We start from the raw sequence: 16863 nt of genomic DNA on the forward strand, positions 1-16863 counted from the left end.
TAAAAGGGGAGTAAAAAATAATAAATGGTCTAGAGATGGGAGATCAGGAGTTTCTGTTCTCCCTGTCTTATAACACAAGAACAAGGGACACACCACAAAGTTAAAAGGTGACAAATTCAAAACCAGTTAACAGGAAATACTTTTCACACTATATTTAATTAACCTAGGGAACTCATTGCCACAGGAAGTGGTTGAGGGCCACAGACTTAGCAAGATTTAAAAGGGATTGGACATTTCTATGGACAGCAAGACTATCCAGAGGTCCCCTAATCAACGACAACAAACATTTCTGAAGGGATATTGAACCCCCTAGTGTAGGGCGCGAGCCAATCTCTAGCTATTAGAGCCCAGCATGAGACCAATACTGAAGGGGGGGGGCAGGTTTTCACACATCTGCTACTGCAGGGCTCTTGCACCTTCCTGGAGCATCTGGTTCTGCCAGTGCCGGAGCCAGGCCACTGGTCTCCACGTGGCTCTGGGGTCTGGTCCAGCAGGACTATTCCTGTGGGCTCTCTGGTCAGGAAGGAGGGCGCAGGATTCTGGGCGGTCCCCCTGCGCTGAGTTTCTGTCCCTGGGGGAGCGCAGGGAGCCGGTGCCCCTAGAGTTTGTCGCTAGAGGTCTCTGGTTATTGCTAGGGGAGGGGAGGCGGCTCTCTCTGTATTTCTCCGCTCAGGATATCAGGGTTGAGCTTCCTGGGTCAGAGGCTGCTGCTGCTGCCTCCATTGTGAGCCTGGATTCCTTTCCAGGCTGAGCTACTGCTGCTCCCCCAGCGGGGTGTGTGCGGGGAGAGCCCTTCCCTAGCGCCCCTCTGTGCCCAGCCGGGGGGACCTTCTCCGGGGGCTCGAACCAGCCCCGGGCTCTGCCGACACCAGCCCCTGAGCCGGAGCCTGCAGGTGAGGGGAGAGACCCGGGGGAAGGGCTGGGGCCGGGCAGGAAAGTGACTCTGCACCAACGGCCCCTCCTTTGCTCCCGGGGGTCTGAGCTGCTGCCCTCCCTCACCCCCAGTCTCCCCCCCCCCCCGGTGCCTGGCGCAGGATTGAAGTGGTGCCAGGCGTCCTGCTACCCCCTGCCCTGGGGTGAATTTCATCCGGAGGCATTGGAGCTGCTGAGTTAATTACCAGCCACATTACTGCCAGTCTAGTACCGAATTGCGGCTCAGCTGTACTGGTCCCCGGTGTCCGCCCTCCCCGGCGCTCAGGGAGTGCTCAGTGCTTCTGAAAGGCGAGTTCTCAGTCTGGGTATTAACCCGAGCGCGTTTGGGAAAGGTTTGTTTGACAGTGTAATTTGCAGTTTTGTTCTGCTGTATAGTTGGAGGAGGGATGGGTTAAGACTCTGGAGGGCTCTCAGATGGGCTGGGTCCAGCTCTGTCCGAGGTTCGCCGTACTACCATGGCACTTCACTTACACTAAGAGTTTTGGAGGTGACTAGTGATTTTTGAGTACCCAGCTTGTGACCCCACAAAAGGGCCTGATTTTCAGGAGGTGGGTGCTCAGCACTGTATGAAAATCAGGCCCCTTAAAGGGGTCTCAAGTTGGCCACCCAAAGTCATTCATCACCTTAGAAATTACTGGCCTTACATTTCTCTGTGCCTCAGTTTCTCCATCTGTAAAACAGAGACAATAACATTTCCCTACCTCAGCGGGAGTGGCAGGCTACATTGGGGCGCTCACATTCTTTGCTGATAGGTGCTGTAGAGGTACTTAGATAGAGGGGGCCATCACAAAGGTAACTGTGCATTGTGCAGTTCATAACTGGTTACTTACAGGGGTCAGGTAGTATTGTCTCTTCTCTCTGATTGGACGATTCATGAATCTAACCTACACCACGTCAATTTCATCTCGTAGCATTGGCCATAATATTCTGCTGGAATCTGCTGGGTGCTGTACACACACAGAGAAATACATGGTCCCTGCTTTGAAAAGCCTTATCATCCAATCAAAAAATTGAAGCAACACCATGTGACTTGTGTGCTCTAAGAGGTAAGCATTTTTTAATTATTATTTTTATCAAAGTAACCAAAATTGGTATGACTTGCACGGACATTACTCACTATTCAAAACAATCCATGGGTCCAGAGCTACTCACTGAAGAACACGCATAATTAGCTAGAGTATATAAGGGCTATCTGTGCTCTTGCTTTAAGGCATAAATCAACCTCTGACTGCCTGGGCTTAGTGAGACTGTATTTGTATGTGCAGGTTATTCTGTAATTGCCCAAGACTGGATTCCTCACACCTTCCTCCGAACTATCTGGTACTCGACACTGACATGATCCTGGTCTGAGGTGAGGTAGTTGGGAGATGGGGATACTGCTCCAGAGGGACCACTAGTCTGAACTGGTGCAGCACAAAGGGTGGTATACCATTCTAGATGGGGCCATTGGTCCGATCTGCAGTGTGCTCCTAATACTGAAGAACAAGCAGGTTTGAGAATTTTTGTGCCTGTCCAAGGACAATTTGTGAACATAAAAACTGGGAAAATACACTGTTCTGTTCAGGTTCGTGGATTGCACCCATCAGTGTGGTATCCAAGCCCTGTGAAATGAGAAACTGTAAATGACTTGCTCAGCTCAAACAGATAGGTTTAATTGGTCCTGCCTCTGCCTAATCCCTGCGCTGTTGTGGGAGTGTGCTGTCCTGCGGACAGTGTCAGAGGAATCCCCCAAAGCGCTCCTTTGATTCAGACTCCCTTATTCGGGGGAGAAGGGGTGTTAAAAATTTCTTGGAGATTTTCTATCTTGTGCTGGATGCTGGGAAAACCATAGGAAATGCTAAAACAAATTATTATAATTTGTTTTTACATTTCCCATTCCTCTCTCTCAGATTCCTGTCCTCCAGTTCTGGGTAGAGGGGCCAGACTAGTGGAGGGCTGTGGACTGGGAATAGACTGTGTTCAGCTTATTGATGTTAAGGCAGAAAGGACCACTGTGTTCATCTAGTCCAGTGGTCACTAACTGGTTGCGATTGACTGGTCGATCCTAGAGGATCTCCCAGTTGATTGTGACCTCTAGTGTTGTAGTGGGCTGTCGCTAAGGCAGGCTCCCTGCCTGCCCCGGCTGCCTGCCGTGGCCCCGGGGGCAGGGATCTCCCTCCACACGCTGATCCTGCCTGCAAGCACCACCCCCGCAGCTCCCATTGGCTGGGAACAGGGAGCTGTGGCCAATGGGAGCTGCATGCCCCCCCTGCCCCCCTGGGGCTGCAGGGGCGCATTGGGCCCTTGTGGGAGCGGCGTGGGGCCAGGGTAGGCAGGGAGCCTGACTTAGTGGCCGCCATGCTGCACCACCAACCAGGAGTGACCAGTGCTGCTCAGTGGGAGGCTGCACCCCCAGCCCTGACCCACCTCCCAGAGCCAGCACCCCGTACCCCCTCCTTCACCCCAACACTCTGCCCCAGCCCAGAGCCCCCTCCTGCACCCAAACTCCCTCCCAGAGCTTGCACCCCTCACCCCCTCCTGCACCCCAACCCCCTGTCCCAGGCTCAGCCCAGAGCCCACACCCCCTCCCGAACCCCTAACCCAGCCCAGTGAAAGTGAGTGAGGGTGGGGGAAAGGGAGCGACGGAGAGAGCGGGGGATGGAGTGAGTGGGGCAGAGCTTTGGGGAAGGGATGGGGCCTTGGGGAAGGGGCAGGTTAGATCCCGGGTTGCCCTTAGAATCAAAAAGTGATCTTGGGCATAAAAAGGTTGGAGACCACTGATCTAGTCTGACCTCCTGCACCATGCAGGCCAGGGACCCTCCCCGGTAATCAAGCTCAGTGACTCGTGGTTGAACCACAGCAGGAATTTTTGAAAGCGACACTCATTCTTGATTTAAGTTTCCAGCATGGACGACTCCCTGTGTGACCCTGGGCATCGGTGTCTCTGTTCCCACCTGTACTGTGGGGGCAGTAGCAGGGGCCTGCCTCACGGGGTTATGTGAGGGGAAATACATTAAAGAGTATGAGGTGCTGAGATACTGCAGTGATGCAGGCCATATAAATACCTAGCTAAACAGCCGGAGGCAACACAAACCAGTGGCGTGGAGGCTGATCCCTTTGCCTCTGTTTCCCCACCCCCACCCCTTTTGTCTTGTCTATTTAGATGAAGCTTTTGGGGACAGGGACTCTCTCTCGCTGTGTGTCTGTGGAGTACCTGGCACAATGGGGCCCTGATCTCAGCGAAAATCTCTAGGCCCTGCTGGGATATGAATTATTTTTATTAATCAGGGGTTTATTACACAGGGCCTCAGGACCAACCAAGAGTGGGCCCCATCATGCTGGGTGCTGTACGAACACAAAGTAGTAGACAGTCCCTGCCCTGAAGTAATGGCCCATGCCTGGGCTCTCTCTCTCTGTTCCAGCAGATGACAGCGCTGTGAGGGAGCACAAGGAAGTGAATATTTCTCCGCTGGCCCCAGGGGTTGAGTGCAAGTAGCCACCCAAAATGTCACCCAAAAAGTCCAAAGGGAATGTGGCCAAGACCCTGGAGAAGAAGAAGCCCAAGAACAAGCGTAAGTTGGAGAAGCCAAAGCGCAGCCCCCCAGAGGAGGAGACCCTGGTCTACCAGCCACTGCCCAAGGGTGACAGGCCCAACCTGTGCTCCGAGTGTGGGAAGAGCTTCCTGCACAGCTCGGATCTGGTGAACCACCAGCGCATCCACACGGGTGACAAGCCTTTCATCTGCACTGACTGTGGCAAGAGCTTCCGGCAGAGCTCCACACTCATCACCCACCAGCGCATCCACACCGGTGAGACCCCCTACGAGTGCAGCTACTGCGGGAAGAGCTTCCGCGTCAGCTCCAACTTTGTGCGGCACCAGCGCATCCACACGGGCGAGAAGCCCTACAAGTGCCCCATCTGCGGGAAGAGCTTCACAGACAAGTCGACTCTGACCCAGCACCAGCGCACCCACACTGGCGAGAAGCCATACAAATGTGCTGACTGTGGGAAGAGCTTCAGCCGCAGCTCACACCGCAAGCGGCACCTGCGGAACCCGCCCGCCAAAGGCCGGGGCAAGTGCTCCCACCGGAGCGGGGAAGCCACCGTGGCCAAGGCCAAGGAGATCAAGGTCAAGAAGAGGACGCCGACCATCGAGATTCCCAACACGTGCGCTGAGTGCTGGCAGAGCTTCAGCCAGAACTCGGACCTGGTCAAACACATGCGGATCCACACGGGAGAGAAACCCTTCAAATGCACCCACTGCGGGAAGCGCTTCAGCGTCAGCTCCAACCTGACCCGGCACCAGCGCATCCACACCGGGGAGAAACCCTACAAGTGCCCCGATTGCGGGAAGAGCTTCACTGACAAATCCACCCTGACCCAGCACCAGCGCATCCACACGGGCGAGAAGCCCTACATCTGCATCTACTGTGGGAAGAGCTTCAGCCGCAGCTCCCACCATAAGAGACACGAGAGAACCCACTCTGGCGAGAATCCTGACACCTTCCTGCCCTTGTGGCACTACCCCAGCCAGAACTTCTAGAGTTGCCGACCCCTCTGGCAGGGCCCCAGAGACGGGTGGGGTGGGGTGGGGAGGGCTGTATGATTGGCTGGGTTATGGGGACAGGGGAGGGAGCGGACTGGCTTGCTTGTCGGGGTACAGCTGGCTCGTAGGAGAACTGATTGTTCAGGACCCTGGGGACATGGAAATTTGGTGGCTTAAGAAAGAGGTGTGTGTGTGCGCATCTGTGACTGTGTGTTTTGTGTATGTGCTTCATGTGTGCTTTATAGAATCATAACAATGTAGGGTTGGAAGGGATCTCAAGAGGCCATCTAGTCTATCTCCCTGTGCCGAGGCCTAGATCATCCCTGACAGGTGTTTGTCTGACCTCTTCTTTAAAACTTCCAGTGACGGGAACTCCACAGTCTCTTAATAACCTGTTCCAGTGCTAAACTAGCCTTATAGTTGCAAAGTTTTTCCTAATATCGGACCTAAATCTCCATTGCTGCAAACAGCCTATTCTTATCCCACCTGCAGAGGGAATGGAGAACAATGGGTGGCCTTCCTCTTTAAAACAGTCATTAACATATCTGAAGACTTATCAGGTTCCCCCTTGGTCCTCTGATCTCTGGGTTAAACATGCCCAGTTCTTGCAACCTATCTTCACAAGCCAAGTTTTCTAAGCCTCTTACCACTTTTGTTGCTCTCCTCTCAACTCTCTCCAATTTGATCACCTCCTTTTCAAAGTGTGGTACCCAAAACTGGACACAGTATTCCAGCTGAGGCCTCACCAGTGCTGAATAGAGAAGGACAAACACCTCCTCTGTCTTTGGTATGATCCTTCTATTAATACATCCCAGAGTGAAATTTCCTTTTTTTTCAACTGCATCACGTTGACTCTTATTCATGATCTAGCCTGAGCTCCAGATCTTTTCTTGCTGTACGGTTGCCTAGACGGTTATTCCTCATTTTGTCTTTGTGCATTTCATTTTTTTCTTCGAAGTGTAGTTCTTTGCACTTGTTTTTATTGAGTTTCATCTTATTGATTTTGGACCAATTCTCAAATTTGTCAAGGTCATTTGAAGTCTAATTCTGTCCTCCGTAGTGCTTGCAACCCCTCCCAGCTTGGTGTCATCCATAGATTTTATAAGTCATCATGCAAGTCATTAACAGAAACATTGAATAGTACTGGACTGAGGACAGACCTGTGGGACCCCACTTGATACATATTCCTAGTCTGATATCAAATTATTGATAACTACTCTTTGAATACGTCTTTAACCAGTTGTGCACTCATTTTGTAGTAATTTCATCTAGACCCCATTTTCCTAGTTTGCTTATGAGAATGTCATGTGGCAATGCATCAAAAGCTTTGCTAGTCAAGATTTATTATGTCTACTTTCTCCCCCCAGCCACTAGGCCAGTAACCCTATCAAAAAGGGAAATTAAGTTGGTTTGGCATGATTTGTTGTTGAAAAATCCATGCTGGCTGTCACTTATCATCCTATTATCCTCTAGGTGCTTACAAATTGTTTGTTTAATAATTTGTTCCATATCTTTCTGGATATTGAAGTTAGGCTGATTAGTCTTTCCCCCCTTTTTAAAGATAAGTGCTATGTTCACCCTTCTCCAGTCTTCCGGGACCGCACCCATTCTCCGTGAGTTCTCAAAGATAATTCTAACAGTTCAGAGATTGCGTCAGCTTGTTCCTTAAATTACTTCAGCTATTTCCTTAAGTACCCTAGGGTGAATTTGACCGGACCCTGGCAACTTGAATACTTCATCTATCTTATCTAAATGTTCTTTAACCCATTTTCCCCTATTCTGGCTCATGTTCCTTCCCCCTTGTAAATATTAACAGTGTTAATCACCTGGTCACAGTCCACCATTTTAAGGAAGACTGAAGCAAAAATGGCATTAAACACTTCAGCCTTTTATGTGTCATCCATTATTGCTCTTTTTTCCCATTGAATACTGGACCTGCCCTTTCTACCTTCTTACTCTTCTAATGTATTTACAGAACTTCTTCTTATTGCCCTTTATGTCTCTTGCTAGGTGTAACTCATTTTGTGTCTTAGTCTTTCTGATTTTGTCCCTACATGCTTATGCTATTCTTTTGTACTAATCTGTAGCAATTTGTCCTTGTTTCTACTTTTTGTACCATTCCTTTTTGATTTTCAGGTTATTAAATAACTCCTGATGCAGCTATGTTGGTATCTTACTATTCTACCTAGAGGTTGCTGTTGAGTCTTTAATATTGTCTCTTTTAGAAACTGCCTCTATAACTCCTTTTTCCCTTAGATTTCCTTCCAGTGGGACCTTACCTATCAATTCTCTGAGTTATTGAAATTTGCTTTTTTTGAAGTGCATTGTCTGTGTTCTGTAGCTCTCACTCCTTCGTGCCCCTAGAATCATAAAATATGTCATGTTCACTTTCACACAAGTTGCCTTCCACCTTCAGATTCTAACCAGTTCCTCCCTGAACATAAAAACATAAGAATGGCCATATGAGGTCAGGCCAATGGTCCATCTAGCCTAGTATTTTGTCTTCTGACAGTGGCCTGTGCCAGATGCTTCAGAGGGAATGAACAGGGCAGTTTTCAAGGGATCCACCCCCGTCATCCAGCCACAGCATCTAGCAGTTACTTTTAGGGACACCCAGAGCATGGGGTTTCCATCCCTGCCCATCTTGGCTAATAGCCATTGATGGACCTATCTTCCATGAACTTATCTAGTTCTTTATTGAACCCAGTTATAGTTCTGGCCTTCACAACATCGTCTGGAAAAGAGTTCTTCACACAATGCACATGGAGCATGTTGAAGTACTTCCTTATGTTGTTTTCAACCTGTTGCCTATTAATTTCATTGGGTGACCCCTGGTTCTTGTGTTATGTGAACAAGTAAAAAATACTTCCCTATTCATTTTCTCTACACCAGTCATCATTTTATTTATATCTATCACATCTCCCCTCAGTTGTCTCTTTTCCAAGCTGCACTATCCCAGTCTTTTTAATCTCTCCTCGGATGGAAGCTGTTCCATTCCCCTAATCATTTTTGTTGCCCTTCTCTGTAATTTTTTCAATAATCTTTTTTGAGATGGGGTGATCTGAACTGCACAGGGTATTGAAGGTGCGGGCATACCATGGATTTATATAGTGGCATTATGATATTTTCTATCTTATCTATCCCTTTCCTGATGGTTCCTAACATTCTGTTAGCTTTTAAAGCTCCTTCCCATTGCCTGAGCTATGAACAGAGGCTTTGGTGTCTGTGAGACTCAGACCTTTTGTTTTAACGCCTGTATGATATGAGTTCCAGGGTCTCAGCCCTGTCTCTAGCAGCTCAGGTATTTACATCAAAAAAACACCACCAGCATCAAGATCAGAACTAGCTGGTCCCCTGGGGACAGTGTCATCTGGGAGGTGAAGTCTTTTATGGGGAAGAAACTGAACTTCTGTCTTCTTCCTGGAACCGATTCCTGCAGACCAGGAGAGATGAGAGAGAGTGAGTGTGTGTGTGTGTGTGAGAGAGAGAGAGAAAGAGAATGAGTGGTTGTGTGTGTGAGCGTAAGTGTGTGTGTGTACGTGTATGCATGTGTGTGAGAGTGGTTTGTGTGTGTATATGCATGCATGTGTGCATATACATGTGTATGTGCAGTGCACGTGTGTGAACGAGTGTGAGTTGTGTGTCTGCTTGGGAGTGCAGGTGTGTGGATGAGAGCGAGAGAGCATGCGGGGGGGGGGGTGTGTGTGTGTGTGTGCACGCACAGTTTGGACTGCACGGCCAGTGCTGTGCATCACACAGGACTCTGCTGAGCCTGGCTCCTCTCCCCAGCACTGATCCCCGTCTCTCTCTCATACAGTTGGTTGGATCCGACACGGATCCAGCAGATCCCCATGGGCTGATACATTTAGAAAAGGGGGGTTGTCGCTCCTGCTTTCCTGTGTAAATAGCCCCTCCCCCCAGTTAATGTCACTGTCTCTCTGTGCTGGCCCCCCCCAGCTCATCCGTGACACACAGGACATGGATTGTCATTAACAAAACCTTTGAACCAAACATCACCCCCAGCTCAGTTTGTCTTGGTGTCAGAGCTGAGCTGATGAGAGGCAAGAGCCAGGGGCTGGCGATTCCCTGGTTCTGCAGCTGGAGGCAAAGTGCCCAGGGGTGGGTTACATTCCCTTCAGTCCATCCATTGTTACCCTGCTCCCCACATCACAACCAGCCCGTTAATTGACATCTCTGCCCCAGAATGGAGAGCTGGGTGCTGCCGTGGTTCTGCTCCCCTGGTTCCGACTACCTGGGCCTCAGTCTCCAGAATTTGTTCCTCCCCTGGAGCTTGGGTCAGTTCAGGGGACTCACAGCTGCACCAGCAGAGTCCTGGAGCCCAAGGGGTGTGTGGGAGGCTGCTCAGAGGTAGAGCAACTTCTCCCAGGGAGGCTGGGTGCATGGACCCTCCCGGCTGGGCTGCATGTCTCCTCCTTGGCAGTGTCTCCAGAGCAGAGGGACAAAGACAAATCAAGGCTTCCCTGACATCATGCAGCGTTAGAGGCCTGGGCATATCCTAGCTAGACTCTGGCCCTGACTTTTGACTGGGCATTTGTAGCCCCTTTGGGAGCATTTGCTTTTCTTCATAAGAAACCTGCAGTGATGCAAGATGAGTGGTGGCAGCTGCCCAATCAGACAGTACCTGTGATGCTCCCTCTCTGGGCTTGCCCAGCACATCTCTGTTGGCCTAGGCTAGGAGCAGCTACAGCAGAGCTCCTTTCAGCCTAAGCAGATCCACCGACACATGGCAGGGCCAGTTTGAGGAGGGCAGAGCTGCAGGGAGTCCATTTGCTGAGACTGTGTGGCGCCTAGAACCTCAGCATGCAGGAAGGGGCGCTATGCATCTGGAGCTCACTGGGCTGCAGAATGACCCTGGTGAGCAGCACTCTTGGAAGGATTGGCACTATCATCTTCTGTCCCCCGAAAACGCCTGCAGCATTTCCAGGTGGATACAGGGCTCTCCTTTGTGTCCTGTCCAAAGTGCTGGGCTTCGTGGCTGTGCAGCGTTTAGCAGAACTGCTGGCCAGCAGTGCGGGAAGGAGGCTGATACTACACAGAACTGGCTGAAAGCAGCGGTTCTGCAGAGTTAGCTGTTTTCTCTGTGAGCAAATTCTCTGCCACCGGGTGACAATTTCTAAGAAAATGTTTATTATTTGAAATGGTTAGAGTTGTTTTTATGAACATATTTGAAATTGGGAGTGTTCGCAAAATGTAGAAGTTTTCCATCGGTTATTCAGTAGTTGTGATTTCCTGCTTTGAGCTGTGCCATTTGTCTGTCTGGATCATCTATCTATCTATGGCCCTTGTCACCATAGTGTATGAGTACCTCCACAGTGTTTCAATATAGAGGTATGGAATATCCCATGGTACAGATTCTGCTCCCTGATTGGCAGACTGACTTGACTTTTATAAACTGCTTCCATCCACCATTCATTTTCTTTCATTGCAAAACAAATTTTGTTCGTTCCTCGAACAAATCTCAGCTAAAGGCTTCTGGCCATGAACACTGGTTTGGGCAAAGCTCTATTTGGAGAACTGTTCACAAATAACAGGGCATGAACAAAACAATTTGAAAGCTGGTCTTCAAAGTTCGAGGAACTGTTCTCCTGGTTTTTACACTACTCAGTCTGCTTTAGTCTAATTAAAGATGCTATTCATTATTTTGGGTCAAAATAAAATACACAGGTGAAGTATAGTTGAAAGCACTGGAAAGGCACATGTGTCTAATGAAACTCTGCCTGTATTGCAACAAAACTCCAGCTTGTGGGGGGGGGGGGTGCAAGAGCTACTGAGCTGAAGACATCAGAACAGTAATTGTCAGACTGGCTCTTACACATGGTCCCTCCAGCTCAGTCTCCCATCTCCAACAGTGGCCAGAACTAGACACTTAACAGGAAGGTGCCAGAAACTGTGCAGTGGGCAGTTATGGAATAGCCTGCCCATAGGAGAGGTTTTCTCTGGGAGCCAGCGGAGTTCACATCACTGTCTGCAGAAGCATCTTCTCGGTGCAGACTTCTTTGGCTCTCTCTCATGGCGAGTGATAATGAAACTGCTTATAAGGAAATCAAGCTGTGGAAAATACGGTTTTGTTAGAAGTAGGTTCCTCTCACCGAGAGAGAGAGAGAGTGCAGAACATACAATGCAGTGGTGTGAGATACATGTCGTGGCTGGGCTTTCCAAAGGGGCACTGTTTTAGGGTGACTGATACAAAAGGGGAAGGAATACAGCCGAGCAGAGACAGAACACATTCTGCATTTCAGTAGGCAGACAAATTGCTTTGGTAAAAGTTATATCAATTTTCTTTTTTCATCAGTTCAACCCATTTGCCCCATCTTCCCTTGGAGAGTTCACGGATAATCTCACACGGATAGTGAGACTCTCCATGGCTCTTCTGATCATTCCTCTTTCCACAGACACCATTTTGTTCTGCACCCCTTGGCAGCAGTGACAAGAATCTTCCTGCCTTTGTGTCATTTCAGTAACCCTGAACCTTTCCTTGACACCAGAGTGTTCAAGATTTTGGGAATGTGTTTCTGAAATAACTTGTGCATCAATTCTCCAACATCGGACCAGAAGCTTTTTGACTTGAGGCGATCCCAGATGATACAGAGACACTCCCCTACATTCTGGTGTCCCCTCCAGCATTTGGATCAGAACTCTGTCTCTGTTTTGTTTTGTATTGTTTTGTGTGAAAATATCATTTCTACAAAAGGAGAAGCATGCTCTATTTCTAGTAGCACAGCATTATAGCCTTCCAATTATCTAGGGAAATTTGCTAGGTCATTTCCTTTCCCCAACCTAATCTTCCATTATCATGTCCCTGTAACTATGTAGAAACTAGTTCAGACAATGTCGCTATTTGATTTTGTTTTCATTTAACCAGAGATCTGATTATCTTGTAATTTCCTTATATGGATTTTCTACTGGGGAGAAATCTACTTTTATCAGTCTCCAGTTCTTATGTTTTTGTAAATAATATCTTAATTGTAACACAAAAGACCGGTCTTTTGACTTATATTTCTCTTAAAAACAGTCTTTTAAACGATTGTATGAATGCTATTTTTCATATCCCTCTGCCTTTAAAACTAGGCTGCCTTACTACCTTGAGAGTAACTGTGCAAGGCTCACTAGGACAGGAAAGCTGCGTTAATACATCTTACTTTTAAAACTCTCTGTAAACAGCTTGTTCCTACATCCTACTGCCATGATTTTAAAGTCCAATTCCTTGGGATAGCTCATATTGTCAGTTCACGTGGGTCAGAGACTGTCTTTTTGTTCTGTGTCTGTAGAGCACCTAGCAAGATGGGGTCCTGGGCCATTGCTGGGGCTCAATTATGAAGAGTAATAATGGGAACAGTTCAGGGCTAGAACCACTGGGAAGCTCTGAATTCTGGCCAGGAACAGTTGTTAGCAAAGTGAAACAAAGTCCAAAATCAACGAGCTCCTTCCCCAGTCTCCTCTGTACAGGAGGAGATTATTGCCCATTCAGTGAAACTGCGAGGAAATTCAGCTCCGGGAGGAAAGAGGGACATGTTTCTCTGGCATCCTGAGGCATCCGGGGGTTCGACTGTTAGATGGATTTGTGGGCAGAATGCACAATAAATTCAGTGTATCGTGTTGATGTCACCACCACATGTCAAACTAGCAACTCCTACACCCTGAGCTGTTCTTTCCTACCCTGGTCTCTATTTAGAAATATCAGCGTGTATACGAGTGGGTATTGTTATTATGTGATCATGTTATTCTTTTATATTTGTCTTAATGCCCATCCTTCCGTTCCCTGCCTTCTTACTGTGACTATCTTCATGTCCTAGGTATGGCTCAAATAGGTCGTAATCCTGTGCTGTTAAAAAGTCAATGGGACTGTTAAAATCAAGCCCATAGATTGTAAACTCTTTGGGGCAGGAAGCATATATAGTTTTTAATCTCTAAAGCACCATGCTGTGTTATGGTGCTGTATAAATGTTTATTATTAATGATAGTAGTTAATAATTGTGAAGTCTGGCTGCAGCCACTGTAGTTAGGATTGTAATCCTTTATTAAGTTTCCATTATAACCACTGCAACACAAGTAGCTTTTGACATTTTCAAAGCTTTGCATCTCCCTGGGTTTTTTTGGTTTGGGTTTGTTTGTTTTTTAAGTTTTAGCTGGATCCGTTCAACTACTTTGGAGTTATGCAAGAGTGAAAAAAAAATACATTTTCCCCACTGTTTCAAAAACAATTGTTGTGGCTTTTTGTTAATGTGGGACAACTAAAAGGAGAGAGACAGAGAGAGAACCAACAAACATCTGAAACAGTTGGCCAAGAAAAGGAAAACTAGTTTTGTCAAAAATGACTAAATGTCTATGTTGTTTTCATTTTAAAGGACTTGAAATTGATTTTTTTTTCTTTTAGTGAATTTTTTTGCAATTTTAATACTTTTTTTAGCAAAAATTTATTGAAATGTTTTGTTTACCAAAAACTGCGTTTTCATTTAAAAAAAAAAAGCCTTAACATTATGTTTTCAGTAGTATTTTCAATAAAAATATCAACGTGTTTCATTTTTTGCATAGAAAATGAAAAACGTTGATGTTGAAAATTTTTCATGAAAAATTTCAGTTGAGAAAAAAGGCAATTTTTGTATGGAAAAAAATCCATTTGAAAAAAAATGGTGCCCATATGAAATGTGGCTAGTTTCCCCACACTTTTCTTATTTTGCAGAACATTGCATTAAAACCAAGTATACAATTAACCTGGCCCCATCAATTCTCTGGAACTAGCTACAGTCCTATGCACCAGGTCAGTGCATTGGCATGAGTAGTTGGATGCATCATCATCATGTTCCTATTATGCCTCTGGCGTATAGGGCAGTGATGACGCACCTCCACTTCTGTCTCTTTCTGGCAAGCCTTTCAGTGGCTCCCCAGCTGTACCCCAGGTTTTTCAGCTCGGCTTCCACAGCTCTTCACCATGTTGTTTTTGGGCGGCCTCATTTTCACTTGCCTTCAGGTGTCCATCTTATTGCTACTCTGGTGATGGAATCAGTTTCCATCCGAAGCATGTGACCGATCCATGTCCAATGCCTCCTGGCAATGATGGTACTCAGATCCTCTTGGCTGCACTGTGTCAATAGATCTTGGTTTGAGATTGTTCTGGGCCAAAAGATATGGAGGATTTTTCTGAGGCAGATTGTACATTTTGTAAACAGAATGATTGTACATTTTGTAAACAGAGCCATCTTGGTCGCCACCAGGGATTGAACCGTGGGCCTCCAGAGCTAAAAATATGACCATACACAGCATGAGCTATGAGCCTAACACCACCCTGTCGTAGACCCATTGCCTGTGGGCTCGGGCACAGCAGAAGATATGTAACAGAATGAACACAGGTTACACTGCTCAGTTGAGTTCATGGGGACATGCAAAGGACTTCTTTTTAAACGGCTCCTGATGCTGCTGAATGCTGTGTGGCCAATGGATAGGCAGAGGCCCTGAGGTGATTAGCTCCTTCCTACTTCTGACGGGCTGTAATAAAACCTTACAAGCTGTTTAGCTGAGCCTCAAAGTTCCGCTCTGAAGCATCACCCCTGATTTTCAGCCAAGCAAGCAGAGCGCTACAGTCACTTGAGTGCAAGATGCCAGGTTAGAACTCAGGCTTCACCTCAGTGCTTGCTGAACCAGCCAGTTCACCTCTCTACCTGGTGCCGCAGCATCTCCATCTGTAACGCAGGTAATGCTGTTGCCAGACCAACCTGATTTCTTTGAGAAGATAACTGATTTTTTAGACAAAGAAAATGCAGTAGATCTAATCTATCTGGATGTCAGTAAGGCATTTGATACAGTTTCACATGGGAAATTACTAGCTAAATTGGAGAAGATGGGGATTAATATGAGAACTGAAAGGTGGATAAGAAATTAGTTGAAGGGGAGTGTAACCGGAGACTCACCAGCGGCACCTCCTGCTGGTCGTCTCAGGGAATTAGCATTCCAGCCTCCGGAGCGCCCTCTTCAGGCCAGCATCTTGCCTTGCTGCTGGCTCCCATGTCCCTGCCAGGACCCCAGTGCCCCTTTCACTGGGTGCTGCCCCCTGGCAATACCCCACAGTTCTGGGTCTCCTGCTCCCAGGGGAACCCCCCACCCACTGTCCCTACCTTGCCTTAGTCATAGGCTCCTGCCAGTCACCAGCTAGCCCCCATGCCCTGGGGCAGACTGCAGTATGAGCCACTCATCACAGGCAAGGTTGGGTTTGGACCTGCTGCCTCTGTCTAACCTTGGGCTGTCCCCTGCAACCCCTGTACCTGCTGGGCCTAATGCTAGGCCGCAGCCTGGGGCTTTCCTGGCTGGAGCTCCTCAGGCCCTTCGCCAGCCCTGCTCCAATCTAGGTACTCTGCTTAGGTCCCTGTAGCCAGGTCCCTCCCTCTCAGAAGCTAGAGAGAGTGTCTCTTCTGCTCCTGGCTTCCCTGGCTTTCTTCATAAGGCCCACTGGGTATGTTTGGGGCGTGGCCCCGAGCTGCGGCTGCTCTGCCAATCAGCCCAGCTCTTCCCCTGCCCCAGCCCTCTCCCAGGGCTATCTTAAACCCTTCTGGGCCCAAGGGGGTGTCCACCCCGCTACACCCCCCACCTCAAAACCCCCATGCCTGGGGGAAGGGGGGCCTCTCAGCCTGGTCGCCCCGCCAGGCTCGCACACCTTCTCTGTGGAGGGAAAAGCCCAGGGTAGAGATCGTCAAACCGTGGAAGTCAATGAATGGCTACGCAGGTGATGTTGGAGAGAAGGCTTTGGATTCTTTGACCATGGGATGGTGTTCCAAGAAGGAGGAGTGCTGAGCAGAGACGGGCTCCACCTAACAAAGAGAGGGAAGAGCATCTTCGCGAGCAGGCTGGCTAACCTAGTGAGGAGGGCTTTAAACTAGGTTCACCGGGGAAAGGAGACCAAAGCCCTGAGGTAGGTGGGGAAGCGGGATACCGGGATGAAGCAAGAGCAGTAGCGTGTGAGAGGGGAGGGCTCCTGCCTCATACTGAGAATGAGGGGCAATCAGCAGGTTATCTCAAGTGCCTATATACACATGCACAAAGCCTGGGAAACAAGCAGGGAGAACTGGAGGTCCTGGCAAAGTCAGGGAATTATGATGGGATTGGAATAACAGAGAGTTGGTGAGATAACTTGCATGATTGGAGTACTGTCACGGATGGGTATAAACTGTTCAGGAAGGACAGGGAAGCCAGAAAAGGTGGGGGAGTTGCACTGTATGTAAGGGAGGAGTATGACTGCTCAGAGCTCAAGTATGAAATTACAGAAAAACCTGAGAGTCTCTGGATTAAGTTTAGAAGCGTGAGCAACAAGGGTAATGTCGTGGTGGGAGTCTGCTATAGACCACCAGACCAGGGGGATGAGGTGGACGAGGCTTTCTTCCGGCAACTCGCAGAAG

The 16863-nt window shown here is 48.3% G+C and overlaps 1 protein-coding gene across 1 annotated transcript in view; it reads left to right on the plus strand.

Moving 5' to 3' along the window:
• The first annotated feature begins 705 nt into the window (after positions 1 to 705).
• Positions 706 to 16863, plus strand: part of LOC140898248 (uncharacterized) — a 28024-nt gene continuing 11866 nt past the window's right edge. The window contains exons 1-3 of the mRNA XM_073311819.1: positions 706 to 893; positions 1845 to 1979; positions 4216 to 5399. Of these exons, the coding sequence (XP_073167920.1) occupies positions 4418 to 5399 (982 nt within the window). The 5' untranslated portion in view covers positions 706 to 893; positions 1845 to 1979; positions 4216 to 4417. The remainder of the gene's footprint in view (positions 894 to 1844; positions 1980 to 4215; positions 5400 to 16863) is intronic.

The sequence above is a fragment of the Lepidochelys kempii genome, chromosome 14 (genome assembly GCF_965140265.1).
Source record: "Lepidochelys kempii isolate rLepKem1 chromosome 14, rLepKem1.hap2, whole genome shotgun sequence".
NCBI lineage: Eukaryota > Metazoa > Chordata > Testudines > Cheloniidae > Lepidochelys > Lepidochelys kempii.